The 14670-nt window shown below is 39.8% G+C and overlaps 1 protein-coding gene and 1 pseudogene across 1 annotated transcript in view; one reads left to right on the forward strand and one right to left on the reverse strand.

The window, feature by feature from the left end:
* Positions 1-14670, forward strand: part of CCDC158 (coiled-coil domain containing 158) — a 137976-nt gene that overhangs the window by 22359 nt on the left and 100947 nt on the right. Inside the window, exons 9-11 of the mRNA XM_006885340.1 lie at positions 1157-1276; positions 5121-5318; positions 8243-8725. Of these exons, the coding sequence (XP_006885402.1) occupies positions 1157-1276; positions 5121-5318; positions 8243-8725 (801 nt within the window). The remainder of the gene's footprint in view (positions 1-1156; positions 1277-5120; positions 5319-8242; positions 8726-14670) is intronic.
* LOC102867671 lies at positions 7223-7546 on the reverse strand (annotated as a pseudogene).

The raw sequence follows: 14670 nt of genomic DNA on the forward strand, positions 1-14670 counted from the left end.
AGGCCCAAGTCTCATAGATAGCCACTGTTGTATCGAGTCGAGTATGACTCATAGTGACCCTGTGAACAATAGGCCTGAATCCTGTCTTATCCAGTGCCATCTCATCAGCTTTAATATACTTGAGCCTATTGCTACAGTCACCATGCCAGTCTACCTCATTGAGGGTCGTCCTCTCTTTCACTACCCCTTCACCTTTCTAGAAATATCCTTTTTCCAGGAAACGGCTTCTAACAACAAGCCCAAAATATGTGAAGTGAAGCATTCACCATCCTTGCCTCCAAGGAATACTCTGACTGCACTTTTTCCTACATCTGTTTGTTGTTGGGTTTTTTTGTTTTGTTTGGGGGGTTGGGTTTTTTGAGGGGTTTTTTTTGTTTGTTTGTTTTGGGTTTTCCCCCCCAATCCATGGGATAGTTAGTGTTTTTCTCATCACAATACAAAGGCATCATATCTTCCTGTCATCCCTCAGATGCACAGCAAGTGGTTGAAAAGACCTGAATCAGGCACACCTTAGTCTTCAAACTGACATTGTTCTTCAGTATTTTGGAGAGATACATGACAACAGAATTACCCAAAGCATTGTGTCTTCTGATCTCCTTACTGATGGTACCAAGGATGTTGATTGTAGATCCAAGTAAGATGAAATCATTGACAGTTTGAATCCTTTCTCCATTTATCATAATGGTGCCTATTGGCTCTGTGATAAAAGCTTTTTTTTTTTTATGTTGAGATATAATCCATATTGAAGGCTATATTCTTTGATCTCCTGTAACAAGTCTTTCAGGTCCTTTCCACTTTCAGCAAACAAGGTGTAATATCCACTATGTCACAGCCACTGACATGAAATTGTTTAATACTGGAATATTTGGACATTGTAAATTTTGACTGAGTGGGATAGGCCATAAAAATCAAACATTGATATTTGATAATCTTGAGACATTTGACTACCTACAGAATGTGTTGTGTAACTGATTTGATTATTGTTGTTTGATAAAAACATAAATATGCCCTTTTATTACTACTTTGACACTAAATTTGACCAGAAGCCTTCACAATAGCTTTTAATTTTACCCCTCAAATAATACCATTTGTTTTCTAAAGACTATTTATTTGACACTTCTACTGACACAGATACTGCTGTATGCTTTCCTTTTAGATAGAAGAGCTGGAGAAGCAACTAGTCCTTGCCAACTCAGAGCTAACTGAAGCACGGTCAGAGCGTGATCAAATCAGCCAGGAATCTGGAAATTTGGATGATCAACTTCAAAAACTGTTGGTAGGATTATATTCTAAAATGTGAATGACATTAATTCTGGGAAGTTATTCCCCAAAATATTTAACAAACTAGTTCCATTTATAAATTTCAAATTATCCTGGTACATAAATACATGTACACATAGACTATCCTAGATGCTAGTCAAAATTTCCATGTAAAAATATAATACTATGTATACTTCATCTTTTTCTGTTACTGTTTTTAGAAGAACAGTCGGGTCTCAAAAGTTCAGCCATATTCTTTTCACCAGATAATGTATGCTACTAAAAGTGGAGTGTTAAGTGTTCATTTTAAAGCCAAATAACATTCAGAAGCACATACAAATTATTCATATTTTAATTATTCAAATTTTAGTGGAAGTTTAAGTGGAAATATTAAGAAGGAGAAAAAATAGTGTTCTTTACATAGTGAGTCAGCCTCAGTCCTCTGTTGAAGGTAATAACCCAAGCCAAGCCAAACTCACTGCTATCACAACAGTTCAAACTCATTGTGACACTATAGGGCAGAATGGAGCTAACTTTCCCATAGTATTTCCAAGGCTATAGGGATATCATTGTTGCTGTCAGGTGGATCCCTGGTAGAAAGCAGAGAATACCAGAAGAATGTATATATTTGTGTTTATTGACTATGCAAAGGCCCTTGACGTTGTGCATCATAACAAATTATGGCTCACATTGAAAGAAATGGGAATCCCAGGTCATTTAATTGTGCTTCTATGAAATCTATACCTAGACCACGAAGCTGTTGTGCAAACGGAGCAAGGGAACACTGCATGGTTTAAAATCAGGAAGAGTGTGTGTCATGGTTGTACCCTTTCTCCATACCTTTTCAGTCTGTATGCTTAGCAAATAATTCACAAAGCCAGACTCTTAAAAAGGGGGATTGTGGCATCAGGATTGGAGGAGGATTTAGCAACAACTGGTGTTATGCTGATGACGCAACTGTGCTTGCTGAAAGTGAGGAAGATATGAAGCTCTTGCTGCGGAAGATCAAGGACTACAGCCTTCAGTATGGATTACATCTAACATCAAGAAGACAAAGATCCTTACCACAAGGCCACAGTCATCATTATGATAGATGGAGAAAGGATTAAAGCTGTCAATGATTTCATCTTGCATGAGTCAACAGTAAACACCCTTGGTACCAGAAATTGGGAAATCAGTAGACATATTGCATTGGACAAGTCTGCTTATTAATACTGAAGAGCAATGATGTCAGTGTGAAGACTAAGGTGTACCTGATTCAGGCCATAGTCTTCTCAGTCATCACCTGCTATGCGTCAGAGAGCTGGACAATGAATAAAGATGACAGAAGAAGATTTGATGCCTTTGAGTTGTGGTGCTGTAAAAGAGTACTGAGTATCCCATGGACTGCCAAAAGAACAAAAAGAGATATGTCCTTGGGAAAAGTGCAAAGATGACGAAACTTGATCTTTCACACTTTGTACATGTAGGTAGGTGAGGCTATTTCTTGGAAAGAGACATCATGCTTGGAAAGATGGAGGGTCAGTGAAGGAGAAGAAGACACTTAACAAGATGGAGTAACACTCTGACTTCAGTAGTGGACTCTAGTGTCTCAGAGATGATGAGGATGGCCTAGGGTGGGGCAGGTTTCAGGTTGACTGTTTAGGGGTAACTATGAGTCACACTCAGCAGCACCTAAGATCAACAACAGTCTTTACAGAAGCTGACTGCCACATCTTTATGATGGTGAGTTCAAGGTGCTGCCCTTTGGGTTATTGGCCAAATAATATTACTATGCCACCACAGCTAGTTGTAGGTACATTGTTGTTGTTTGTTGTTATGTGCCGTCGAGTCATTTGCAACTCATAGCGACCCTATGTACAACAGCCCTAAACCCCGCTCTATCCTGTGCCAATCGCACTGTCTCTGACACTCCGATCCCAATTATCCCAGTCACTGAATCAATCCACCTCATAGAGGGCCTTCCTCTCCTGCACTGTCCCTCCACCCTCCCAAGCATGATGTCCCTCTCCAAGGATCGGTCTCCTCACACCATGTCCAAAGTATGTTAGACGGAGCCTCAGAATCTTTGCCTCCAAGGAGCCACCTGGTTTAACCCTTTCCAGGAGGTACACTAGGGTGAGAAATATGGGAAAAGAATAATTTGGCCCTCTTTTATGTAATACTAATGGTGTAGGAGAATAAATTTCTCTTTACTAGAGACTGCATTATACGACATCATACTCTTTCCTGGTTAAACCATCCTTCATGAGCTAAACGATTTGATGAATATGTGCAAAAGGTAGGACTTTACCACTTTCAGGAAGGTCCAAACCTTTCCCAGTATACTCAGGGTTAATTTTAAAATCTTAGCAAATATTTGAAAATTCATCAAACTCAGTTGCTCCTTTCCCTTTTGACACTACTCCCAGCCTCGTTCAAGCCCTTATTGCCTCTTCTGTGGAGCATGACAGTCATCTCCGGCAGATGTTCTTGACACCTGTTTCTCTGGTCATCAACCCACCCATGAAAATGCTCCAGTATAAAGCTTGTTTATATGTAACAACTCTGATCAACTAAAACATTCTTTTCTCCATGACCTAGCCTCTTAATATTTAAGACTGTGAGCTAGCTCCAGTTTACCTCTTTGCATATACCCATCATTTGAAATAACCCATACATACTCCTTTCCAATCCTTTATTCTTGGTCTCTGCATCTCCAACTCATATTGAAGGTCTGACTCAATGCTTTCTCCTCAAAGCATTTTTGTCCTCCTTCATTAGTCTTTGCTATTCCTCATTTCTGACTTTTTTTATGAAGAAATATTTCTGTTTTTCTGTGTCTTGTCTTTCTGTTTGAGTAGAAAATCTTTTGAAGGTAGCATATCTGTTTCACTCCCTTTTTAAATTTTTTATATTAGCTTGCATATAAAATTCTTATACATTGTGTTTTATTCATATACATGATGTTTCATACATTCTTGCATTCACATTGCATTTTATGTGATCATACCCTGTATTTTACAAAATTAATCACCATTGGTTTATGCCCAGTATCACCCCATCTTCTCAGGTCCCCACTAGATCTATCCTAATTCCTTTACCCCCTCCCTTTACTCACCAAACTCTGTGACCTTGTGATTTTTTTCCCCCCAGCCTCAGCCCCCATGACCTCAGCCCCAATGATATCCCCTTTCTTTCCTTCCCCCTTTGGACTACTTGCTACAACTTAATAATTACCCTTCTATTTTTATAGTATCTTATGCAGTATTTTTCCTTATGAGACTGAGTTAGTTCATTCAGCATAATGCACTCTAACTTCTCCCATGTTATATAGTATTTTACAAAATCATTGCTTCTGAGTGCTGTCTAGTATTTCATCGTGTGAATATACTACAAATTCTCAATCCATTCCTTTGTTGATGGTGAAGGTAGTAAACTTTATCTTTTCAAACTGTAGAGTTTTTGCTCACAGGGAACATTCACTATGTAGGTTTTTTCATAGGCCAACTACTATTCCCATCCCAGTACCAGACACAGTTATGCCATTTCTGAAGCAGTATATGCCTAGTTACTGTTGTTATTCCTTCAAGCTGCCAGACATTACTTTATTACACAAAAACACTTGACATGAAGTATATGTTTTTCTTAGAATATTCATATTGGGTCTGGTACTGTGAGATTTAATTGTGATGCCAAAAAATTAAAAGTAAGTAAAATGTTACTGTACTCTTCTAGGAAGTATTTGCTCTTACCTACCCGATTAAAAAAAAATAGGAATCAGATACCCAAATCAAAGAAGATATCTCAAGTCTTGTAAAAAATAATTTCAATTATGTCATACTAACGGTCAGGGAGAAAATGTTCCTCACTTCTCCTAGGCTGATCTACATAAAAGAGAAAAGGAGTTGAGTCTGGAGAAAGAGCAGAATAAACGTCTGTGGGATCGAGACACAGGCAACAGCATCACCATTGACCACCTGCGACGGGAGCTTGATGACAGGAACATGGAGGTGCAGCGGCTGGAGGCGCTTCTCAAGGCCATGAAGAGCGAGTGTCAGGGGCAGATGGAGCGGCAGGTCAGAGAACCTAGGGAACTGCTTTGCCAGCTCTGAGTGATGGTGTGCTTTGGTGGGGAGGAGGGCAGTACATATGTCTCTCCCAACCCCAGCTTTTAATTTTGATTTGTGTGAAAGTTTCTATTACTACAAAACACATTTTGTTTTATAAATCCTTACATTTTAACAACACAATTCCTACTGCTTCCCTGTGATTCTCTTTTCAATCCATCCTATCCCTTCCTGCTTTCTGAGCTTTATCCTTAGAAAATGCTGCCCTTAAGATCTTCTATGGCTGGTTGATCTAAGGAATAAATAGTACATTCTGGATTAATTTTTGTCTTCTTCTTGTTGTTGTTATGTGCCATCAAGTTGCTTGTGACTCATAGTGACCCTATGTACCACAGCCCTAAACCCTGCTCTATCCTGTGCTAACCATACTGTCTCTGACACACCTACCCTTATTACCCCAGTCACTAAAACAACCCATCTCATCAAGGGTCTTCCTCCCTTGCATTGTCCCTTCACCCTTCCAACCATGATGTCTCTCTGCAAGGATTAGTCCCTCCGTGCAACATGCCCAAAGTACCAGATAAAGCCTCAGAATCCTTGCCTCCAAGGATCAGCCTGGTTTCACCTTCTCTGGGATGAAACTGTTCTCCTGCCAGTCCGTGGGTATAGTCAATACTCTTCTCCAGCATCACAGCTCAAAGATACCAATTCTCTTTCTAACATCCCTAGTCATTGTCCAGCTTTCTGATGCATAGCAAGTAATTGTGAAGACTGTGGCCTGGATCAGGCACACCTTAGTTTCCAGACTAACTGAAAGTTTTAAAAAGCATATATGGGTCTAGATTATAGCTGTCAATTCTGTAAGCAGTCTACAAAATCCCATTATTTGTATATTTAACCACTTACTAAACTAAAAACATTATACTTTGTTTTGCATTCATCTAAGATTGAGTAAACCTTTTTTTTTTTTTAATTATCCTTTTTTGTGTGTACTGTCAAATCAGGTTTGATTGGTACAGGAGGAGATTGCCCCTCCTCCAGCAGAGCATCTGGTGGATTCAAACCATGTACCTCTGGGATTACAGTGCAGCTTCTTGCCACTAGGCCACCAAAGCTCCCTAAGACTTGAGTAAACTTTTTTCTAGTTGCCTTTCTGCTATAGAAAAGTAATCCATAATAAAGCATAGACAGATTTAAGGATTAACAGATTTGAAGATTTCCAACAAATGTTTTTCCCCAGAAGAAACTTTTCATTCTTTCCCTCTAAATTGATAGATGCTCATATGTACACAAGATGGGTGCACCCAACTACAGTGCATTAATAGAAAAATGTGACATGCTTTATTAGTAGCAGTGTATCCTCGGTAATAAAAAGATATGCTTCTGATGGTTAGTTACTGCCACAAATGCAGAAAGCCTTACAGGAAAGTGCAAGCTTCCCCAAATCAGAAAGATTATGAAAGGGCTGCTTCTTGTTGTGTACAGGTGAGTCAGAACTGACCCATAGCTGACCCTCTGATAGGTTTTCAGAGTCAGTTATTGCACAGCATGAGACTGCCCATCTTTCTCTTGTGGAACAGCTGGTGGCCTTAAACTGCATGCCTTTGAGACTGCAGCACAGAATCTTGCCTCCAGGCCATGAGAGCTCCCTATAAAAGGGCTTAGACCCAGACAAAGATTTTTGTATTCTCTGGCGTAGATCTTAGAATATTACACGTTTTCAAATGAGAACTAGAGAATGTGAATATGCGTTGCATAAAAACCATTGTTTGTTTTTCCATTAGGGATATAATAAAGGGATCAGTTGGAAGCAAATCAAGAACAAGGATAGCTGTCTTCAGTCCTACAGCCTTCCTCTTGCTTGAAAGTCTATTAAAAAAATCATTATTTTATTTATTTACTTTTCAGTAAGTTTAAATTCTCAAGAGATACAGCAATACATGGATTCTGTGTCCAGTGGCCTTAACAGGAAGTTACTCCGAAATTTGGCCTGAACCATACCACTGTTTCCATGGGCACGAGTTACCTTTCCCACATTACTCTTTGTTAGGTTTGCAACCAGGAGTCACTGAATTACTTTTTGCATTGTAAATATGAGCACATCTCTTGCCTAAATAGAATTCTATTTCACCTTGGGCTTAAATCCTTCAATTTTAAGAGTAGCTGTTGCTCCCTCTGGTTTCAAAGACCTCATTTATAGCTAGCAAAGTGGCTTTTCACCACAGCCTCCCAACCATCTTTGTGATTTAGAAGTTCCGTTTCCAGGAGGCCATCGTGGGATCCAAGATGGCAGGGGGAAAAAATGAAAGTGTATTTTTTTATTTTATTTAAATTGTCACAGAAAATAACCTCAGAGGAAACTTCAAATTCTCTATTTGGAAAAAAAGTTGTTAAATGTTTTTTAAAATGTTGCTGTGGTTTGGCTAAAAGTTTACAGAGCAAATTAATTTTTTTAATCACTTTATTTGCATTTTGTTTTGTAAACATACTTAAAGTACTCTCAATATAAAAGAGGGAGCTCTGGTAGCTTTTTGGGAAGGAATTGTGCTACCAATTCAAATGTGCATGATTTGAATGAACCAGCTGCTCTGCAGGAGAATGATGGGCAGTCTCCTCCTATGTGATTTGATGTCTCTGAAAATCCACTGGAGGATCAGCTATGGGTCAGTTCTGACGAAATGGTACACAGCACCAACAGTATAACAGCATTTTGCCCACTTCTCTGGATTCCTTATTTCTATTTGGTATTATTAAGCCTTCTCAGTTTGATCTTCTTACTACATGTAAGATCTAGAGCTGTGTACATTAATGACATAGTTAATGTAACGACATTATTTATTATTTCATATTTTGAGTTAATGTAATATATTTCCTTCATTAAGCTTGCCTATTCTTGTCCTCTCACGTCCATGAAATTATCTTGTCTTAATCAGATGGCAGCAATTCAGGGAAAAAATGAAAGTTTAGAAAAAGTGTCTTCCTTGACTGCTCAACTTGAATCCACCAAAGAGATGCTTCGCAAAGTAGTAGAAGAATTGACAGCCAAAAAAATGACGCTGGAGAGCTCAGAGAGAACTGTATCAGATCTGACAGCTTCCCTCCAGGAAAAAGAGAGAGCCATAGAGGCTACCAATGCAGAGATCACGAAGCTTCGCTCCCGAGTGGACTTGAAATTGCAGGAGCTGCAGCATTTGAAAAATGAAGGGGATCATCTCAGAAATGTGCAGACTGAATGTGAGGCCCTAAAGCTGCAGATGGCAGAAAAGGACAAGGTAATCGAGATTTTGCGACAACAGATTGAAAATATGACGCAGTTGGTTGGTCAGCATGGACGAACTGCTGGTGCCATGCAAGTAGAGAAAGCTCAACTTGAGAAAGAGATCAATGACAGGAGACTGGAACTACAGGAATTCAAGGTCTGTAGATTTTTTTTTTTGCTAGTTTAACTTTTGAAGTATCTCTTTTTCGGTTAAGTATGTCTTAATTTACTGAAAAGGAATTATTGGGGCTTGTGGACTTTCTGAAATGATTTAAAAATATTTGTGTCTTTGTGTATGTGTGTTTTTGTGAAAAAGGATTCATACTTTTATCACATTCCCCCAAAAAGGAGTGTTTGGCCCCAAAATGGTTCAGAATCTACCGGTACAGGAGAAAAAGTTCAGTAAACCCAACTTCTCCATGAAACGTTTCTTGATCCTACACTTTTCTCCCTCTTGAGGGAGAACTAAATCTGACCTCCATCTCTTAACTACCTAGTAGCTATAAAACACTATTTAAAAGAAAGTTAAACAAAACAAAACCCCCACAACTTTACTGATTGAGGCTTAAATGAGAAAGATTTATGAAGGACTTAGTATGCTTCCTTCCATGTAGAAAATGTTTATTAGGTATTAATTACCTTCCCTCATTCCATGCCTTTCTAAACTTTATCACACTATTTACACAAATAGTAAATATTTATCAAGTTTAAAACGAACAAATAAAGCTTTAAAAAATTTTATTTTCTAAGCTTTAGAACTATCTCTGATTGGAGACAGATCATGTAACTTGATGCCTATTTTTTAAAACAGGAATAATGGCAGATTTTTTTTATTTTCTATAATTTTTTTTTTACAGAGGTTTTGGATTTCCATTCATTCATTGCTGCAATTTTCTCCCTTCCCACCCCTCCCCACTGGCTCGCTTCCCCCTCCGAAGAGAGAAAAAAAAAAAAAAAGAAAAGAAATTCCTTCATTAGTATACATTTCCCACTTCTCTGTCCCTTTTCCCCACCCCCCACCCCAGTACACTTCTCTATGCAACCTTAATTCTGGATTCCTGTGCTAACCATAATAGATGTCTTATAGAAACATTAAAGTATATGGCATACAGAGCTAGAATTTCCTTCTAGGGTAAAACTGTGAAGTTTTTTCTAATGGCTAACCACACCATTAAAGGGTTCTCAGTGGCCATCTCTGTGACTAAACCCTGAGAAGTTCATATGCAGGTCAGAAAGAGAAAAAGTGGTTCTTCCACTTTCTTGTCTAAAAAATATGGATTGCCAGTGTAAATAAGTGAGAGGATCTTGCTCTAACTTGTTGTTGTTGTTATGTGCTGTCGAGTCGTTTCCAACTCATAGCGACCCTATGCACAACAGCCCTAAACCCTGCTCTATCCTGCGCCAACCACACCGCCTCTGACACACCCATCCCGAGTACCCCAGTCACCGAATCAGTCCATCTCATAGAGGGTCTTCCCCTCCTGCGCTGTCCCTCCACCCTCCCAAGCATGATGTCCCTCTCCAAGGACCCGTCCCTCCTGGCAACATGTCCAAAGTATGTCAGACGAAGCCCCAGAATCCTTGCCTCCAAGGAGTAGCTTGGTTTAATCCTCTCCAAGATGAATCTGTTTGTTTTCCTGGCAGTCCATGGTCCATTCAGTACCCTTCTCCAGCACCACAGCTCAAAAGCACCCACTCTCCTTCTGTCCTCCCTAGTCATTGTCCAACTCTCTGATGCATAACAAGCGATTGCAAATACCATGGCCTGTGTCAGGCACACCTTAGTCTCCAGAGAGACACCGTTGCTCCTGAGTACTTTAGAGAGATCCCTAACAGCAGACGTTCCCATCGCGATACGCTTTTTGATTTCCTGACTGCTGGTGCCAAGAGTGTTGACTGTGGAGCTGAGCAAACTGAAGCTGTGAACAATCTCAATCTCTTCGCCATCCATCCTGACGCTGCCAATTGGTCCAGTGGTGAGAATCTTTGTCTTCTTGACACTGAGCCTCAGTCCATACTGAAGGCTGCAGTCCTTGACCCTTCGCAGCAAGTGCATGAGGTCCTCCTCAGTTTCAGCAAGCAGGGTTGTGTTGTCTGCATAACGCAGATTGTTAATAGATCTTCCACCAATCCTGATGCCACAATTTTCCTCATAGAGCCCAACCTCTCGGATAATCTGCTCTGCATACATGTGAAAAGGTATGGAGACAGGATGCATCCCTGGCGTACACCCTTCCCAATTTTGAACCATGCAGTGTTACCCTGCTCTGTTTTGACTACTGCCTCTTGGTCCAAGTATAGGTTTCGCATTAGCACAATAAAATGTTCTGGGATTCCCATTCTTCTCAGAGTCAGCCACAGTTTGTTATGATCCACACAGTCAAATGCCTTTGCATAATCAATGAAACACAGAAAGACATTCTTCTGCTATTCTCTGCTTTCAGCCAAGATCCATCTAACATCAGCAACAATATCCCTAGTACCACAACCCCTTCTAAACCCAGCCTGGACTTCTGGCAGTTCTCTGCTGATGTGCTGTTCTAATCGTTTTTGGATAATCTTCAGTAGAATCTTGCTTGCATGTGAAATCAATGACACTGTTCTGTAGTTTCCACACTCAGTTGGGTCACCTTTCTTTGGAATGGGAACAAATATAGATCTCTTCCAGTCAGTTGGCCAAGTGGTTGTTCTCCAGATTTCTTGGCACAACTTGGTGAGCACATCCAGGGCAACATCTGTTATGTGAAATACTTCAGTTGGTATACCATCTATTCCTGGGGCCTTATTTTTTGCTATTTCCTTCAAAGCAGCTTGAACTTCTTCCTTCATCATGCTAAAAAGTAAGTCACATTAGTCCCAATCAAAATCTTATGGGAGGTAGTGTTATAACCCTGTTTTACAGATGAAGAAACTGAAGTTCAGATTAAATAACTTGTCAAAGGACAGTATATCTTTAGGATTTAATCCTGGATAATTATTATAGTGAAGTAGTTCTCAAACTTTGTCATGCACTGGAATCACTTGAGGGCTTGTTAAAACAGATTTCTGTGTCTCATTCCCAGAGTTTCTGATTCATTGATGCTTGGTGTTTCTAACAAGATGATGCCAATGGTACTTGCATCAAGGTCTTTTCTTGGAGTAGCTCGGTACAGTATAGATAAGCTCCATACTGAAGTATGAGAACTGAAAACAGGTGCAAGAAAATGGGCAAAAATTAGGTTAGGGAAAGCCACTCATGGTGTAACTTAGCCTGGAGATAGTAAAGGTCTGACAGTAGAGAGAAGGAGATGACAAAAGTAAGCTATGCTAAATGCAGACTAATCTGTCATTAGATATATTGAAAGACTGGACAGGTTAGAAATGAATTTCTTTGCTCTAAATATGGAGCTGGACCAACTTCAAGGCAAGATTTCTTACATGAAAAGAATTTTTCAGAAGTGTAAAAAATACAGGTGAAAAGCTGAAGCTTCAGTGTCACATCTACTTCCCTCCAAAATCCAGCATGGAAGAAAGAAAGGGTATCCTAGCTAAAGAAAGGTTTCTTACCCCCTTATGCCACACTAACAGCAGAGAAAAGGGGCACGCTTTCTACTACTAGTGGTTAGTCCTCTGTGAATTATTTCTCATGGGGCCAGGAGGAACTACATGTCCACTGGCTGGCTCCAGGAGGTTGAATAGGAATAGCACTTGCCAGAACATGTTCTATTGCATTAGGCCACCCTAGTGTAAGTCCTCCTTTGTCCACTCCCACAAGTCCATCTGGATTTAGTGTGACAGCTGATAAAAGTGAATAACCAGCCACAAGTAGCCATGCAGGAGTCAGCCTGTTTAGGACCTGTACTGGCCAAGCCTATCAGAGCTCCTTCAGTTTACTTTAGCTGGTTTTAAATTTAAGGCCAGCGATCTTCAGTTTGGGAAGACTGATGACCAAATAAAGTAAGTTTCTCTATAAAGGACATTTGTTTGGAAGAATCAAGGACAACTCTGCCTACAAGAAATTCAAAGTGAACCACTTGTGCCATTTTCAATTTCTTAGTTCTTGGTTATGTGCCATCAAGTTGCCTGCAACTCAAAGCAACTTTTTGTACACTAACTCTGAAACCTGCCCTATCCTGAGCCAATCTGATCATCTCTGACAGACCTAATGACATTTCTCCAGTCACTGAGTCAACCATCTCATTCTGGATCTTCTTCTCCTGTGTTGGCCTTCCACCCTTCTAAGCATGATGTCACTCCAAAGACTGGTCTCTCCTAGCCACATCCCCAAAATATGTAAGTTGGACCCTCAAAATCCTTGTTTCCTTAGAGCAGGCTGGTTTCACCTTCTCTAGGACAGACCTGTTTGTTCTCCTGGCAGTCCACGGCATGTTCAACACTAGTTAGCACTACAACTCAAAGGTATCAATCCTTATATCATCCTTAGTTATTGTCCAGCTCTTGGATGCAAGGCAAGTAATTGCAAAGACCATGGCCTGAATCAGGTAAACCTTAGTTTCCAGAAGGACCTTCTTACTCTCCAGTACTCTAGAAAGGTCCCTGACAGTAGACTTTCCCAGTGCAGTTCATCCTTTGATTTCCTTACTGGTGTTGTCAAGAGTATTGATTGTGGAGCCAAGCAGGCTGAATTGGTTGAAGTTTGCCATTGAGTTGAAACTGACCCAAAGCTGACCCTCCAGCGGGTTTTCAGAGGCTGAAATCACACCGAAGGAGATTGCCCATCCTTTTCCCTCAGAGTAGCTGGTGGATCCAAACTAGTAACTGTACTAAAAATCAAAAGGAGCATTTCACCAAAGAAGACATTCAGATTGTGAACAAACACATAAAGAAGTGTTCAAAATCCCTAGCTCACAGAGAGATGAAAATCAAAACAAGTATGAAATATCATCTCACCCCAGTAAGAATAGCAAAATTTAACAGAACAGCAAACAACAAATGCTGGCAAGGTTGTGGAGAAACCCAAACCCTTATTTACTGTTGGTAGGTGTGTAAAATGGTGCACCCACTATGGAAGGCAGTATGGTGCTTTCTCAAAAAGTTGGAAATAGAAATACCATTTGACCCAGCAATTCCACTACTGAGAATATACCCTAAAGACACCATAGCAATATATATGCACACCCATGTTTATTGCGGCTTTGTTCACAATAGTGAAGAGTTGGAAACAACCTAAGTGCCCATCAACAACAAATGGGTAAAGAAGCTGTGGTATATTCACACAATGGAATACTATGCTGCATTGAAAAACAGGGAATTAAGGAATTATTATACAAAATGGGTGACCCTGGAAGATATTATGCTGAGTGAAATGTCTTGGTCAAAAAGAACAAATACTACATAATGCCACTGTTGTAAAGCAGGACTGACATCAGGGTTTGAGGGAAACTATGAAAGAGGGCATAAAGAATGTATACTGCATTGAAACAGATGAGGAGGGAAAGAACTGTTTAAAAGGGATATATGATTAGGTATTATTGTCATGACAAGAGTCCAGAATGAAAACTGAGTTGTGAACTGGGGGAGAGAATTGTATAACAATGAAAGAATTCTTTTTTTTTTTTCTTTTTCAAGGAGGAAAGTGAACTGGAGGGAGAGGGGAATTAATTGTATAACAATGAAAGAATTCTTTTTTTTTTTTACTTTTCAAGGAGAAAAGTGAACTGGGGGGAGGGGTGGGCAGGGAGGAAAGTGTGCAACAATGAATGAATGGAAATCCAAAGTCTCTGTAAACTGTCATTAAAATTAATTTTAAAGAAACCAAACAAACCCAAAAGGAAGCTAAAGGTGAAGTTGATTTTCATAAATATCTAATGCTGGGTATCCAATTGATAGATTTTTTAATATTAAGGGAGCTCTAGTGGTCTACTAGAAGTCTGTACAGTGTTGTACTGCTAGCCCAAAGGCTTCACCTCTTTGGCAATTCAAATCAACAAGCTGCTTCATGGGGCGGGGAAATGTGCATTATTTCCTTATGTGATTTACAGCCTCTGAAAAACTTGCTGGAGTGTTCAACTTTGAGATGGTTCTAACTCGATGACAAGAAGTTGGGCTTTATATTGTAATCAGTGTAAAAAGTTTTTGAGATATTTGACGTACTTTTTTATT

Source organism: Elephantulus edwardii, unplaced genomic scaffold (assembly GCF_000299155.1).
Source record: "Elephantulus edwardii isolate Elephantulus edwardi_28Jun2011 unplaced genomic scaffold, EleEdw1.0 scaffold00042, whole genome shotgun sequence".
Lineage (NCBI taxonomy): Eukaryota > Metazoa > Chordata > Mammalia > Macroscelidea > Macroscelididae > Elephantulus > Elephantulus edwardii.